At 39.2% G+C, this 14,390-nt stretch overlaps 2 protein-coding genes across 7 annotated transcripts in view; one reads left to right on the top strand and one right to left on the bottom strand.

Annotated features, from left to right (window-relative positions):
• On the top strand, window positions 1–12,976 carry LOC122884402 (mitochondrial carnitine/acylcarnitine carrier protein-like). 3 transcript variants are annotated; one of them, XM_044214321.1, is made up of 18 exons: window positions 467–617; window positions 720–835; window positions 1,471–1,563; window positions 1,672–1,799; window positions 1,895–1,985; window positions 2,162–2,279; window positions 3,796–3,868; window positions 5,332–5,334; window positions 7,543–7,817; window positions 8,289–8,324; window positions 8,415–8,554; window positions 9,139–9,245; window positions 9,355–9,508; window positions 9,757–9,858; window positions 9,956–10,030; window positions 10,138–10,203; window positions 10,381–10,519; window positions 11,300–12,976. In XM_044214321.1, exons 2-18 carry the CDS (start codon window positions 734–736, stop codon window positions 11,422–11,424), a joined length of 1,827 nt encoding a protein of 608 aa, XP_044070256.1. In that variant the 5' UTR covers window positions 467–617; window positions 720–733; the 3' UTR covers window positions 11,425–12,976. The 3 variants fall into 3 exon arrangements, with proteins under 3 accessions (XP_044070248.1, XP_044070256.1, XP_044070237.1); XM_044214313.1 differs by lacking the exons at window positions 5,332–5,334; window positions 7,543–7,817; window positions 8,289–8,324; ... (6 more) ...; window positions 10,381–10,519; window positions 11,300–12,976 and adding exons at window positions 1–50; window positions 3,968–4,077; window positions 4,775–4,899; window positions 5,884–6,600 and having other exon boundaries at window positions 486–617; XM_044214302.1 differs by lacking the exons at window positions 5,332–5,334; window positions 7,543–7,817; window positions 8,289–8,324; ... (6 more) ...; window positions 10,381–10,519; window positions 11,300–12,976 and adding exons at window positions 3,968–4,077; window positions 4,775–4,899; window positions 5,884–6,600.
• The window catches only part of si:ch1073-335m2.2 (msx2-interacting protein), a 20,944-nt gene continuing 19,424 nt past the window's right edge, over window positions 12,871–14,390 (bottom strand). For all 4 annotated transcript variants that reach the window (XM_044213699.1, XM_044213691.1, XM_044213714.1 and 1 more), the window contains one exon: window positions 12,871–13,942. In XM_044213699.1, coding sequence (XP_044069634.1) covers window positions 13,811–13,942 — 132 coding nt within the window. In that variant the 3' untranslated portion in view covers window positions 12,871–13,810. The remainder of the gene's footprint in view (window positions 13,943–14,390) is intronic.

Below are 14,390 nucleotides of genomic sequence, written 5' to 3' on the forward strand. Positions count from 1 at the left end.
AAAATAACATTAGAGTCAATGGGACAGTTGACTCGTGTTGCTTTGAGGCAGTAAGTCTTATTGCTTAAATAATTACATTGTGTGAAAGAGGACAAATTTGTCTACATTATGATGTATAAATTGTGTATGAGAAGTGAAAGTTGTGACACACTAGCTACATGCAATACACACCCATTATATCCTCGGAAGAGGACTGAAAAGAGCATAAAACTGTAAAAGATATCAAAAATCTGAATACGTGTTTAATTTTTCAAAGTCTTATGACCCAGTATGCAGAAGGAGTATTTCAAAGTGGAGTAGGTTGAAGAGGATTTGAAGATTTCTCCCATTCAGTTTCATTATAAAAACATTATGGGGAAAAAAGCTTAATATTTTAAAAAGCATATGAGGTAGAAAAAAGTTGCATACGAGCATAAATGTCCTGAAAGATTATTATTTTATTTGTATCAGTTAACCTTTATTCAAGTTTCAAACACCGTTGAAAGTTTCCACCCGGACACCAAACAGAGACGCACCAGAGTGAAGCTGTGTGGCAGTCTGACCGGTCCGGGTAGACAAGTGGGTGAAAGGTCCAACAGTGACAGCAGCACACCAACACTTCTCACACAGTCGACCAGGTGAGATGTTATTTCTTGGTTTTTGATTTCTCGGTGTGTGAGAGTTTATTTTCGGTGTCGGTTTCATTCAGCCGTCGCTGTTGTGTTTTTTTTTTCCCGCAGAGCGGAAAGTAAAAATGTCTAAACAGCAGCCGATCAGTCCGCTGAAGAACTTCTTCGCCGGAGGGTTTGGAGGGGTCTGCCTCGTCTTCGCCGGACATCCACTCGACACCATTAAAGTGATTACTGCACTTAGTGTGTCTCACTTACACACCGCACTTCTTTAGGAAACAACAATGGGAGTGCATCGGGTGACACTGCAGCGCCAGCGGCCAGAGACTAACAAATGTCAGATATTTGCTCCTGGTCTGAGTCACCTGTGTGGATGTAACAAACTCCTGTATTCAGAGAGCTCAGAGTATCAGGCTGCTGCAGCCCTTTGACCCACATGCAGTCTGTTAAATGACTTACCTCACCGTTGCTGTTACGGCCTCCATTATCACCGCATTAGACCTACAGTAGAGTTCAAGACTCTTGAGTAGTGCTGATCAATCAGCCAATTGGCCAGTTGTAGCTTATTGCAGATATATGGTGTTGGTGTATTTGTCGGTCAGTAAATAACAAGAAATTGCAGTTCAGAAATGCCAAAATGTGTTTTGAGGTAGTTTCGAACAAGTCATGTTTATTTTTTTTTAACTATAAGGTGTCCTGCTCAGTTCATAGCAGCGTCACAATTCTTTTCAGTTCTTTGGCCACACACAGGAGCAGAGTAACAAGCTGTAAACACGACATATTATCACCTTACAAGGTCGAACCTGCTGCCACGGTGATGATTGATTCTTTGTGTGTTGAGTGCATCCTCTTTTTCTCTCAGGTGCGTTTACAGACTCAGCCCAAACCCAAACCTGGAGAGAGCCTCCTGTATGCTGGAACCATTGATTGTTTTAAGAAAACCTTAGCCAAAGAGGTGAGGATGCATGCTGCCTTAATCTCAGGGATATATTAGATAAAATATTGTCCAAAATGTCTTTCCTCCCTCATGCCGATGTTTCCTCGCCATCTTCTTCCCTCACAGGGTATGAAAGGACTCTATAAAGGCATGTTGGCCCCGATCATTGGAGTCACACCCATGTTTGCAGTCTGTTTCTTTGGATTTGGACTGGGCAAGAAACTACAACAGAGAACCCCTGATGATATCCTAACGTAGGTGATTGCTCAGGTGTAGGTGGTCGTACTGCTCACTTAACTGTTCCAAACACTCTATGGGTGATAATATGTAAGCACATCGTCTCCTGCAGGTATCCACAGCTGTTTGCTGCAGGGATGTTGTCTGGTGTGTTCACAACGGCCATCATGGCTCCTGGAGAGCGCATCAAATGCCTCCTACAGGTCAGAGGTTATGTGTTTGTACAGATATATACAGGATCTAATCACTGTCCTCTGTGCTGCTCAATAGTAGATTTCATGTGCCAAAATAGAGCTGGTATATTTTTTCTGGAGCGGTATTTATTTAGGAGAAATGACAGTGAGTGTAAAATAATGTGTGTGTGTTTCTGTGTGTGCAGATCCAGGCATCAACAGGAGAGGTGAAGTATGCGGGACCTATGGACTGTGTGAAGCAGCTGTACAGACAGTCTGGGATCAGAGGAATCTACAAAGGCACCGCTCTGACTCTCATGAGAGGTGCTTCTTTACTCTGACAGAGCCTAAACCTGAGCAGACGGCACAACTTGCTGTAAAGTTTGACATATACATTGGGTAGATAAAATAATAAGAACACTTCATGGAAAAGGACTTAAAGGTCCAGTGTGTAGGATTTAGAGGCATCTAGCGGTGAAATTGCAGTTTGCAACCATTTGAATACCGCTCGCCTCACCCTCCCCTTCCAAGCATGTGGAAAAAACTACGGTGGCCGTGAAACTCACGAAGGGACCTATCTAGAGCCGGTGTTTGGTTTGTCTGTTCTGGGCTACTGTAGAAACATGGCGGTGCAACATGGCGGCCTCTGTGGACGGGGACCCAGTCCCTCTGTAGATAGAAACGGCTCATTCTAAGGTAATGAAAACACAGTGATTCTTATTTTCAGGTGATTATACACTAATGAAAACATACTTAAAACATACATAAATATTCAATTTCTGCCAATAGCTCCTTCTAAATGTTACACACTGGACCTTTAAACAAACAAAGTTACTGTTTACATTCAGTATCACTCACTAAAACACACTGTGTGTGTCCTTGAGGTCTAAGAAACATGTTGAATACACTTCCTGCCGCCGTAAAACATTTGCAGAGCCCCTTTTTTTTAACGTATTTTGAATCCCGGGTTTGTTACAACCCCAAGTCGGTCTAGGGGAGTAATATTAGGAATATTAAGAGTCAATTTGTTCATTATTTCAATCTTTTATTGTCAGATGTAGAAGCTTAAATGTAACATCAGGGAGATCCCTGGCCAAAATTACAAACCAACCCACTCTGTGAGTGGAAATAAAATCACAATACTAAATAAGTTACACAAAAAGAAAAGTTACAGGTCTAAACATAACTTCCTGTCAACATAGAAAAAAACAGGAGATAAGGGAATGTAACAAAAATTCGCTGCTCTCCCCTACATGGCTTCCTGGCAAGGAGTTGTTAAGATACAAGGGAACCGGTAACAGTAACTTAATTAATTGATCACTACCTTACTGACAGCAACATACAAAAAAGAGCTATGGACTAAGTCCTGACAACATAGCTCAATACAAACATTTTTAACACATTTTATCAGTTACACATTCAGTTACTGACACATGCTGCTGCAGTTAAAGCACAAATGATTTGGACTTTTAAGAGCTCAGTTATTTTTCTTCGGTGCTTTGCAGACATATCTCACCGCTGACTGCCAGACTGCTTGATTGACAGCATCAGCTAGTTGACTTACAATCTAATACGACCCTCTTTTGTAACTTTGTAATCGTGATGAATTTACTTCTAAGTTTAAGTACATTTTCATGAAGTGTTATCATTATTTTGTCTACCCTCCTGTAGGGTCACAGTGTCTCTATTAATGTGTAGTAAACTACTGTATGTTTACATAGAAACATTCACATTTATCCATTTAGTTAAATGTATAACTATATTTCATAAATTATGGAGATTATGGTTGAATATTTTGCAGCTGAAGTGACTCTTTTTTTTTTTTTGTTCTGTAACTCAGATGTTCCAGCGAGCGGGATGTACTTCACATCCTACGAGTGGTTGAAGAACCTGCTCACACCACCAGGAAAAAGGTAAATATTTGTTCTTTCCTTACAGTGTTTACAACAGTCTGTGATATTATTAAAAAAAAAGACCTCTGAGCAGTTGGACCTGTTGTCTTTTCCCTGCAGCCACAACGAGCTCAGCGTTCCCAGTGTGCTGTTTGCTGGAGGGATGGCCGGGATCTTCAACTGGGCGGTCGCAATTCCAGCCGACGTACTTAAGTCTCGTTTCCAAACAGGTTTGTTTTTAGATTCCAGTTTGTTGAGGCTAAGATATCTGTTTGCCTTACCAGGTATGAAAAAGTCTCAGATTTTACTTGAAATTGATGGCCTTAAAATGAACCTTTTTATGGCCTCTTTTTTGCCTAATTTCTTCCATTTGTTTTGTGTCCTCTGTTACATTTATCCAGATTTATCCAGACCACTGTTAGCGGTTCAGTCTGCATCCTGTCTGCTTTGCAACACAGATGGACATCTTGCCATTGATTCTGTTCTTGGATATTCTTTTCTTTTTAGTATTATTTGTAGTTTCAAACTTTAAATGACTTAAGTTCAGTCAAACATGGGCTGCTCTACTTTTTTTTCCTTTTCTTTTTTGACAGCCATGTTTATGTATTTTTTTTTTAAATTGCTCTTAAATTGAGTTCCGTGTGGTAATAAAGAGGTCTTACCTGAACGTAGCACACTGAGAAAGTGAAAAGTTCAGTGTTTAGTGTCTACATCATCCAGGCAGTAGGATATCTAGAAGTAAAGAAGCCTCTTGACTTGTTTTATTCTTAGAAGTGTTTCACAAGTCTAGTTGTTTTTAACTTACTACTTCTAGAAAAATGTCTAATTTTTGCTCTGTATTGCTCTCGATAACTTTTTCTTTTACAAGCAGGCTTGTCTTTAAAAAAATGTGTATGTGACTGAGTTTTCTGATGATCTCTCCCTCAGCTCCTGAAGGAAAATATCCCAACGGTTTTCGGGACGTTCTGCGGGAGCTGATCAGGGAGGAGGGCGTGGCCTCTCTGTATAAAGGCTTCAATGCTGTCATGCTTAGAGCTTTCCCTGCAAACGCAGTGAGTGCACTTCGCTTATTCTTCAGTCCTGTGAAGGGCTCAAAGGAGCTGGATGGTACATTTGGACATTCAACGTGTGGTCATAAATGTCTCACATGGAGTCTCAGTGATTCAGATTTGATGATGGTTGATGTGAAAAAAATAAATCTCGTCATTAGCAGCAGTGTATGGAAGATACTGGAAAAATGACATACATCAGTGTCACTAAGCAATAGATGTAGTCCAATCACTACACCAATCTGTAGTGACGGTGTTTTAAAGGAAGATTTATGTATTAAATTAAGATTTTCATGCTGAAGATTAAGACCAAAAACAGAACTTAAAATTGAATCACACAGTATATTTTAACACCTCAAGAGACCAAAATCCGTTTTTTCGTTTTTCCCACCTGAGCAATTTTTGAGTAGATTAAAAATGTAAGAGGAATCAAAGAATGTGTCCAATTTCCAAACCAGTAAATGTGCAGCTCTGGACTCTAATCAGTGTATTACAGCTGCTGTAGAGCTTTCGATAATCAAGTGCTTGTCAGACAATATTTCATTGTGCGTTTGGCCAACTATCACCAATAAAATCAGCTGATAGGCTGACACCAATTTTAGTTAATTTGAACTTTATTTATGGTAGTGGTAGTGGACAGTACAGAGTGGTAGTGGACAGTACAGCTGAAACAATTAACTGATTAATCAATCAGTCGATTTTGTTTGTGTGATGGACTATAGGAAAGGGTGATGGCCATTTTTACTCTTATCTTCTGACATTTTATATCAATTCGAGAGAGAGAGAGAGAGAGAGAGAGAGAGAGAGAGAGAGAGAGAGAGAGAGAGAGAGAGAGAGAGAGAGAGAGAGAGAGAGAGAGAGAGAGAGAGAGAGAGAGAGAGAGAGAGAGAGAGAGAGAGAGAGAGAGAGAGAGAGAGAGAGAGAGAGAGCGCTTCCATCAGTATTATACACAAACTAAACAGTCTTGTTTCTGTCTTTGTCTTTCAGGCTTGTTTCTTAGGATTTGAGTGCGCAATGAAATTCCTGAACTGGTTAGCACCGGATCTGTGATGAAGGCTCAGCGCCGCCTCGTATGTCAATCCCAGGAACAGAACTCTTGAACACAACAGCGTTATTAGCAGTGCACACACTCACTGAATCAAACAATACCAAGAGATTTTAAAACTTTTCCAAAAATGTACTTGATTATTTTTGAAACCTTGTGGTACTTTAGAGCACGTGGATCATTCAGAGCTGCTGAGGGTTCAGAGCCGAGATGTTGTGATGACTCTGTACCTGTGCCAGTACACACACACACACACACACACACACACACACACACACACACACACACATACACACACACAGTCGAATGTTCTCACTCCTTTTTGTTTTACTTGTTTTGTTTAACTTGTTATTTTTTATATAAGACAAGGAGTGAACTGAACATGCTGTGCCTTACCTTTTGTTATCTGCGAGCAGGTGCGCATATCAGGGAAAAGGTGCATTTTGTTGTACTGTGTGTGTGTTCAGTTTCTCAGTAATACACGCCTTTCAAACCATCTGCTTTCTGCGTGGTCACACTCCACTCAGTGACCACCGATAATAACTAGACTTTCTGTTTGTTTTAATGTGAAATAATGAAAGTAGTCATAATGAGATTAACTGAACTGTATATGAATGTCAGCATGTATAGAAATAAAAAGCAGAATCCATATTTAGAAATTAGACTGGTTGTGCACTTTTTCTTCTAAATTCTCTTTTTATTTGGATTATTTTGAGTATTTTTACAATATGCATAAAATGTAGTCAACTGTAACAAACAACTGCAACAAAGAATGATAATAATTTATACAAAAGCAAATCAGTTGTACAAGAAATACTCAAATAAAAATATATAATGCGTTATAAAAATACACAGAATTTATTAAGTAGAATCTGTATTCTTTCCATCTTAACGATGTAATAAATAATGTCAATTCAGTCATCAGTTGAAGGTATTTCTGTTGCGTGATGGCCTTTCTACCTGCAGCATTTCACATTCAAAATGTAACTATTTGACACCGGAGTTGACATTTTCTGAGGACAGGGCACTCATATAGAGGGTCCCCAATTTAAATGGGATTTCTACCCAGACCACTTTTTTCAAAACGTTATGAACCTCTTGCCAGAAAGGACTTCATAATGGGCAAGATTAGTTTTATTGTTTGAATTTAAAAACATACGCCTGTATAAGAAGTCTTGTACTTTTTTTAAACATATCTATCTGAGGGTGTCTGTTTTTACAGCAGTTAAAAGTCCTGTCTCTCTTTTTCTCTCTCTCTGTTTTGTTTCTTTGCCAATACATGAAGTTGTGATGCGTAATCCATCAGACAGCCTTTAATTACATCGGATGTGAAAGGTCCTGGTCAATACTTTCCAACAGGCCGTGCTAAATAAAGAAATCAATAAGCTGCTGGATGTTAGAGAGAGTGGGACGAGAGGAGGAGGAGTCATTTTGCTCCTGTGATGACGGTCCGGACAGAAGTATGTTTATCAAATCCGTGGGACAAGCTGATGCTGAGATTTGATATTTCAAATCTAAATATTTGATATTTAGTTTTGGTTTTGTGGTTAATTGTGAACTATCAAACTCCAAACCCGTGACCTCTGAACCTGTATGATGAGTGCTGTTGAGATACCGGCTGGTTTGAAAGAGCTGCTGCAGGGATACACAGTGGAGGTGCTTCGCCACAGGCCGCCAGACTTGGTTGAATTTGCGTTGCAGCATTTTACACAAATTCTGGAGGGCCAAAGAAATGACCAAAGAGCCAAGAAATGCAGTGCCAAACCTGCACGGAAAGGAGTGACCTTTGAAACAAAGTCAAATAAGCCTGTGACCTTTGAAACAAAGTCAAATAAGCCCAACAAGGACGGCGAAGACGAGGAGGAAGGCGCTGTTAGTGAGTGTTATTACATTTGTTTGTGTTTATCTTCCCCTAAATGTACTCCAAATGAAAGATAAGTAACTGTAGATGTTTCAAACCCCAAAGCTTCATAGTGTCACACAAAAAAGGTTTTAACCTCCAAGGTCATAGTCAGGCAAACATCCATGTGAACAAAATCAGGCTAGATGCAATAGAAATGACAGCTCCACTTACAACTAGCTGATCACATGATACAAAACACTCATTTATCCAAGCAATTCACTATGCATATAAAAAACTAAGCATACTAACCTGGAAAAAAGATGACATCACAGGACAGATGTGATGCACATTTTTTGTAATATACATACTTTTTTTTTTTTAAAGAGAAAAATGTGCACATTGTAGAGAAAAAACAACGTCACACACAGGAACTGTAACAACAAAGTATGATGAGCTTTTTCATGCTTTAATAATCTATTCTCCACTGCCTCTCTCTCTCTGCAGAGTCCACCACCAGTAAATACAACCGCAGAGTTTCAGGTCAGTAACTGGCACAATATGTGTAATGAATATTAATTCCTGCTGACCGGCGTGTACAGTAATTTCTTTAATTAGTTTGTCCTGCTGCAGTTTGTGCAGAGGCGTACAACCCCGATGACGACGAGGACGATGACGCAGAGCCTCGGGTCGTGCATCCCAAAACAGACGAGCAGCGTCGCAGACTTCAGGATGCGTGCAGAGACATTTTACTGTTTAAAACACTGGAGCAGGTAGGATGGAAAGAACTAGTTGTCCTTTTGATGATGACTGTTTTCTTTTTTTAGACAAAATTTGAATGTGAATTTTAGGTGCACACACACACACGCACACACACACACAAAGACAGACAGGCACCCAATGTGAGTGTAATGTATAAAAAGTCAGACATCAGACAGTTGTAGTTTTTTCCGACTGCTGCTGCCAGAGTCCTCACTAAGACCAAGTGAAACACATCACTCCGTTTCTCACATCTTTACACTGGCTTCCTGTGTGTCAAAACATTGACTTTAAAATGTTACTGTTGGTTCACGAAGCACTGAATGGTTTAGGGCCAAAATACAGTTCTGATCTATCCCCTAACTAAAACATGGAGTAGCAGCATTCAGTTTTTATGACCTTTTAACTTGAGGTCTGCTCCACCTCTCAGTTCTTTTAAATCAAGGCTGAAGACTTTTCTGTTTGCCACTGCCTTTTATTAAAGTAAATTTGGGATCACTTATTCACATTCATTCATTTACATTTTTGTGTTTCTCTTATATCCTGCCTTAAAGCCTTCTTATGTTTTATGTTCTACACTTCGCCTAATGTCCTCCAGGAGCAGTTCTCTGAGGTTTTAGACGGCATGTTCGAGGTGTTGGTCAAACCTCAGGAACACATCATAGACCAAGGAGACGATGGAGACAACTTCTACGTCATAGAGAAGTGAATGGCAGATCTCACATTATTTTGTTTATAATGTTTAAACTAGATGACAGTGTGTCAGTCTTACAATGACTTGTTCTCCCCTGTCTGTGTGTCATATCATTTCCAGGGGTGTGTATGATATTTTTGTGCAGAAGGACGGATTGAGTGTGTGCGTTGGAAAGTATGACAATAAGGGTAGTTTTGGTGAGCTGGCTCTCATGTACAACACGCCGCGGGCTGCCACAATCGTTGCAACACAGGAGGGCGCCCTGTGGGGCCTGGTGAGTCCGACAGAGGATGATCTTCATCTGATGCTTCACCTCAGAGTACAGTTTCCGAGGGAGTCTATGAAATATGGTGTTAAATTCCCCGGCACGTAACGTTATTGCAAGCAAAACTATTTTTTAAACTGATGTGGAGCATTTTTGAAAAATTAATCTAAACTACTGCACATCTCAGCTGAAATAAAATTAAAGGTAGAATTGAAGCTAAGATGAACACCTTTTTTTTTTGTTTGGCGCTCTTTCAGGATCGAGCCACATTTCACAGGCTGATTGTTAAAAATAATGCAAAGAAGAGGAGGGTGTATGAGGCCTTCATCGAGCGTGTTCCTCTTCTGAAGTCTCTTGAGGTTCATATTAGAAAACACAAACTCTACACAAACAAAACGATGGTGGAATATGGGGATATTTAATCCATGTCATCATGCTTCACTTTCTTTTCAAAAGCTCTCTGAGAGAATGAAGATTGTGGATGTTTTGGGAGCCCGAGTGTTCAAAGACGGAGAGCGCTTAATAACGCAGGTACAGTCTTGGGACATTAGTTGCTGTATCTTTTGCTGCCTTTGTATTAATCAATAACAGGTTACACTTAATAAATGTGGTGTTTCGGCTGCTTGCTGCACTTGCAGGGGGAGGAGGCTGACTGTTTCTACATTGTGGAATCAGGAGAGGTGAAGATAATGATAAAAAGCAAAGTTAGTACTGTTTCCAATATTATAACTGAATCTATTTTAATTGCCTCCTTAAAATGAAATATATATATATATATATATATATATATATATATATATATATATTTATGTCTGGTGATGTTAATGTACTAAATGACTGCAGGACTCACAGGTTCGTATGTGTCTATGTGTCTGTTACAGACGAAGGCCAGTCAGCAGGATAACACAGAGGTTGAGGTGGCTCGTTGCTCTACAGGGCAGTATTTTGGAGAGCTGGCGCTGGTCACCAACAAACCTCGTGCAGCATCAGTTTATGCTGTGGGAGAAACCAAATGTTTAGGTATGTTAAAGACACCAGTGTTTGTCTTTCTTTGTTTCAGGAGTAACAGCACATTCATTTTCAGTGAAAGATACTGGCTGGATGCTGGACTCTGGTTGGGCTGTTGAACATGGGAGGGGTGGTGCAGCAGGCCTACAGGGGATGTAGCAGAGACAAGCGCAAACACAGTAACTCATAATCTACTCACAGCCAATGGCCGTGCTCCTACTTGTTAACAACACAAACAGCTGGCTCAGTCCATGTAAAAACTGTCAACAGTGTGGTCTGCGGAAACCACAGACTCAGTGTATAAAGTTACACACAAAGGTAACTGATGGTGAAGCTTCAAGAACCTGATGATTTCTTTGTTTTCCACTTTCAAAGACTAAAACTGTACAGCTTGCAGAGGCTTACAGAGCTTAAGTTTTGACAGAGGCAGATTGGACAAATCGATTCAAATAATCTGGATTCCTGCTGTTTCACTGTGATTAAAATTAAATTATATCCACTGATCCTCATAGTTTAAACATCATTTAGTTTGTTTTCATTTTAATCTCCTGTTTAACATCATATTGGTCCTCTACAACAAATGTTTCTATATTGAAACACACCCCATCTGCTGTGTTTGTAGTGGCAAGACTTAAAGGCTGTCTGTTACACGACCAAACATTTCTCTCAATGGAAAATTATTTGCGAACCAATTTTTACAGTTTTGGAAAATGCATACTCAAGCTGGTGGACAGGAAAACAAAAGGTTGCAATGGGATGACATAATCTTAATTCACTTTCTATTTCTTTCAGTAATTGACATCCAGGCTTTTGAGCGTTTGCTGGGACCCTGTATGGACATCATGAAGAGGAACATTTCCCAGTATGAAGACCAGCTGGTGGCACTGTTTGGCTCCAGTGTAGATTTAAAACACTAAGACATGTAATTTTAAAATAAAGTAGTATTTAAGTCAAACATAGCGACAGTGCATCTAACACATGATTATCTCTCCCTTGAGGTAAATGTAACATACAGCCTTCTGTTTTATATAAAGTGAAAAGTGTACTGTTCCTTGTACAACTCTGAGTTAAAAATGTTTAGGTTGTGAATAGGAAACATCATGTTTCTTGTGTGACAAACCCAATAATTACCTAAAGGAAATCTGGACAGCAGTAAAATTTGTGCTTAAATATGCCTCATTGATAAAAGAAGTCAGTTTACAGCAGGTGAGCTTCAGTTAATCAACTGACAGTCCAGTACTGAGAGGGCCGTCACACTGTACCTTAGTCAAACTCGACAAGTCTATGAAGCCTGTCACCGGCTCCTTTCATAAAGCTCCTGATTTATCATTTCATGTGTTGTTCCTTTTAGGTGATAGAACATTTTGACATGTGACAGTAGGAAAAGCACAGGTGTAAATAATAAAATTAATGACAGCTGAATTTTTATTTAGCTGCTTCCGTTTCAGGGTCCTGGTGTTGTTCATGCTGGCTCACTGGGACACTCGAACAGAACAGAGCCATCGTTAAAGTTATTAGAAACACCTGTGCTTTTCTTTCTATGACAAATCAAAATGTGTGCTTGTCTGAACCGTCACTATCACTAAGTGGCAAATTTTCTTGCTTGGGTGTGTGATGGTAGTAGCAGCTAATGTAGCCTTGAGCCGCTAGCATCAAGCAAAGATGAGTAGCTGGCTTTAGAGGTCTGGTCACATCACCTCTTTCTAACTCCACACCCCCAGATTTTTTTCATTTTCAGACTTGTAGTCTTCAGCCCCAACAGTTAGTTAAAATAGTCTCTCTGCTGCCACAAAAGGCTTTATACAACTTTTTCACATATGTAGTAGTTCTCCCCAACACCTGTAAACAGACTTTGATGTGGAAAATCAGTGGAGTCCCTTTGTTTGTTTGTTTTTTACCTAAACCAGTTATTTTAAGTTTGCTAAAATGTTATTACATCTTATAATCAAGGTTTTATAGGAACAAGCTACTGTCCCATCAATACATTGGAACTGAGCAGACAGACTTTTTACAATTGTTTTCATACAGGAGCAATTGTAATTCAACTGAGGCCTCCTAAGTTTCCAAATTATATGTTAAATGATTTATAATTGTTCATATTTGCTGTTTTTGTGCTGCTCAGTCACCACTTGATTATTTAATAATGCAAAAGTACCGTACCATTTTCCATTTGCACTCATTAAAAGAAGCCATCAGTAACTGTTAACAACCTCGTCTGTTGTTTACTTAAACCCTTGTTGTATGGTATGTAATGTACGTGTAACCTTGTTTTTAATGAATGGCATGTCTTCAGTATTAAAATGAGTGAACATTCTTGCCAAATAACACACAACATAAAAAATAAAAGGATTATATCTTAAATATTCAAGTTTTCTGGAGTTTGTTTTATTTGAGTTACAAAATATGAAGTGCCATCAGCAGACTCAACAGGAGAGTTTGCTAACCTTCTTGTGTTACAAGTATTTACACACCAAAAAAAAAAAAAAAAAAAAATCAAGGATATCCATCTAAATTTCCACACTCTGCTTTCTGGTAAGTCCCAGAGTTCAAGTCTCTGTCAAGTTGTCCAAGTTCCATTGTCAAAGTTTAAATATTTAAAATATTTACAAAGTCCTGTATTCAAAAACAAAAACCTGTACCCAAATCATACTGTAGCTTGTTCAAAGCAAAGGCAGGTGTCAGAGGTGTAACTGCTTCAGTAGTGTGAGAAAATGAGCAGAGCTGGTGGAATTAAAGGAGCTGTTAAACGAAAGTGGTCCTCTATAGGGTCTCCATAGTTTTACAAGTTAATTCTTCCTCCTCTAAAGAAAGCCTGGGTGAGGAAGTCTGTACATGATCATTTAAAATTACATGTTGAAATGTCTTTTTAGCCATTGTGGTACAACAGCTTCTATGATCCTCTGTTGTGAAGAAATGAATATGACAATCAATAAAAGATAGATGAAAGAAAAAGGCCACCCAGATAGTCACTCATTCTTGTTCATCAAACATCCTGATTTTTTCTTCAGAGCATCTCCGAACATTAAAATAAAACTCCAATAAATAGAAATACAGCAGAGAAATGGTCAAATAAGACTGATTCTGGTTTGGTCCATCCCTGAGTTCTTTTGAGAAGGACAAAAATACCAGAGTGACAAAAGAAAAAAGAAAAAGACTGATGGGGGAAAAAAGCAAAAAGTTGACAGGGTACAATCCTACACATTCCCATTGTGTCCAGGAAAAAACAAATTCTCATATTCCTCTGGTTTCCTGAGGCTCATCAGCAAGAACATCCATCGATGGGACAATTTCCAGCAGTGAAGGTTACACAGAGGTGATGACAATCATGAGGTGTGGTGAGATGCTGGAGATCCTGTTGAGAAGGTCGGGGGCGAGCTGGGATAAGTGGCTCTCTGAAAATTCGCATGGTGGAAAAATCTGTAGCACATAGGCAGGCTGGGGAAACAAAAAAGAAAATATCAATTACACATTTTAAGTTCCAGAGAACCAACATATTTGATATCAGGGGGGTGTTTCATAAAGAAAGATTACCAGTTAAACCAGGCTTATTTCATAAGTCTGGCTAATTTTCAGGAAATTGCTGTTTCAAGGAGGTTTATGTAAGTTGGACCTAAGTTACCACGAAAACTAGCCTGGCCCTGGTGAGGATAGTTTTTAGGTTTAGTGTCACCTCAGGCTAACAAGTGTTACAAGTTCCTCCCTGAAGGTTCCACTTTACTACTACACTTACGTACTTAAAATGTATTTTAGTCAAATGTGTGATTTTAAATACACGGAAATTAAAATAAAGCTAATATAAAACTGACCCATGGCTATAGCCACATAGTAAGAAACATTTTCACCATGTGTTCTCTCTAAATGTCACTTAAATATAATTAAGTAA

The sequence above is a fragment of the Siniperca chuatsi genome, linkage group LG2, assembly GCF_020085105.1.
Source record: "Siniperca chuatsi isolate FFG_IHB_CAS linkage group LG2, ASM2008510v1, whole genome shotgun sequence".
NCBI classification, from domain to species: Eukaryota; Metazoa; Chordata; class Actinopteri; order Centrarchiformes; family Sinipercidae; genus Siniperca; species Siniperca chuatsi.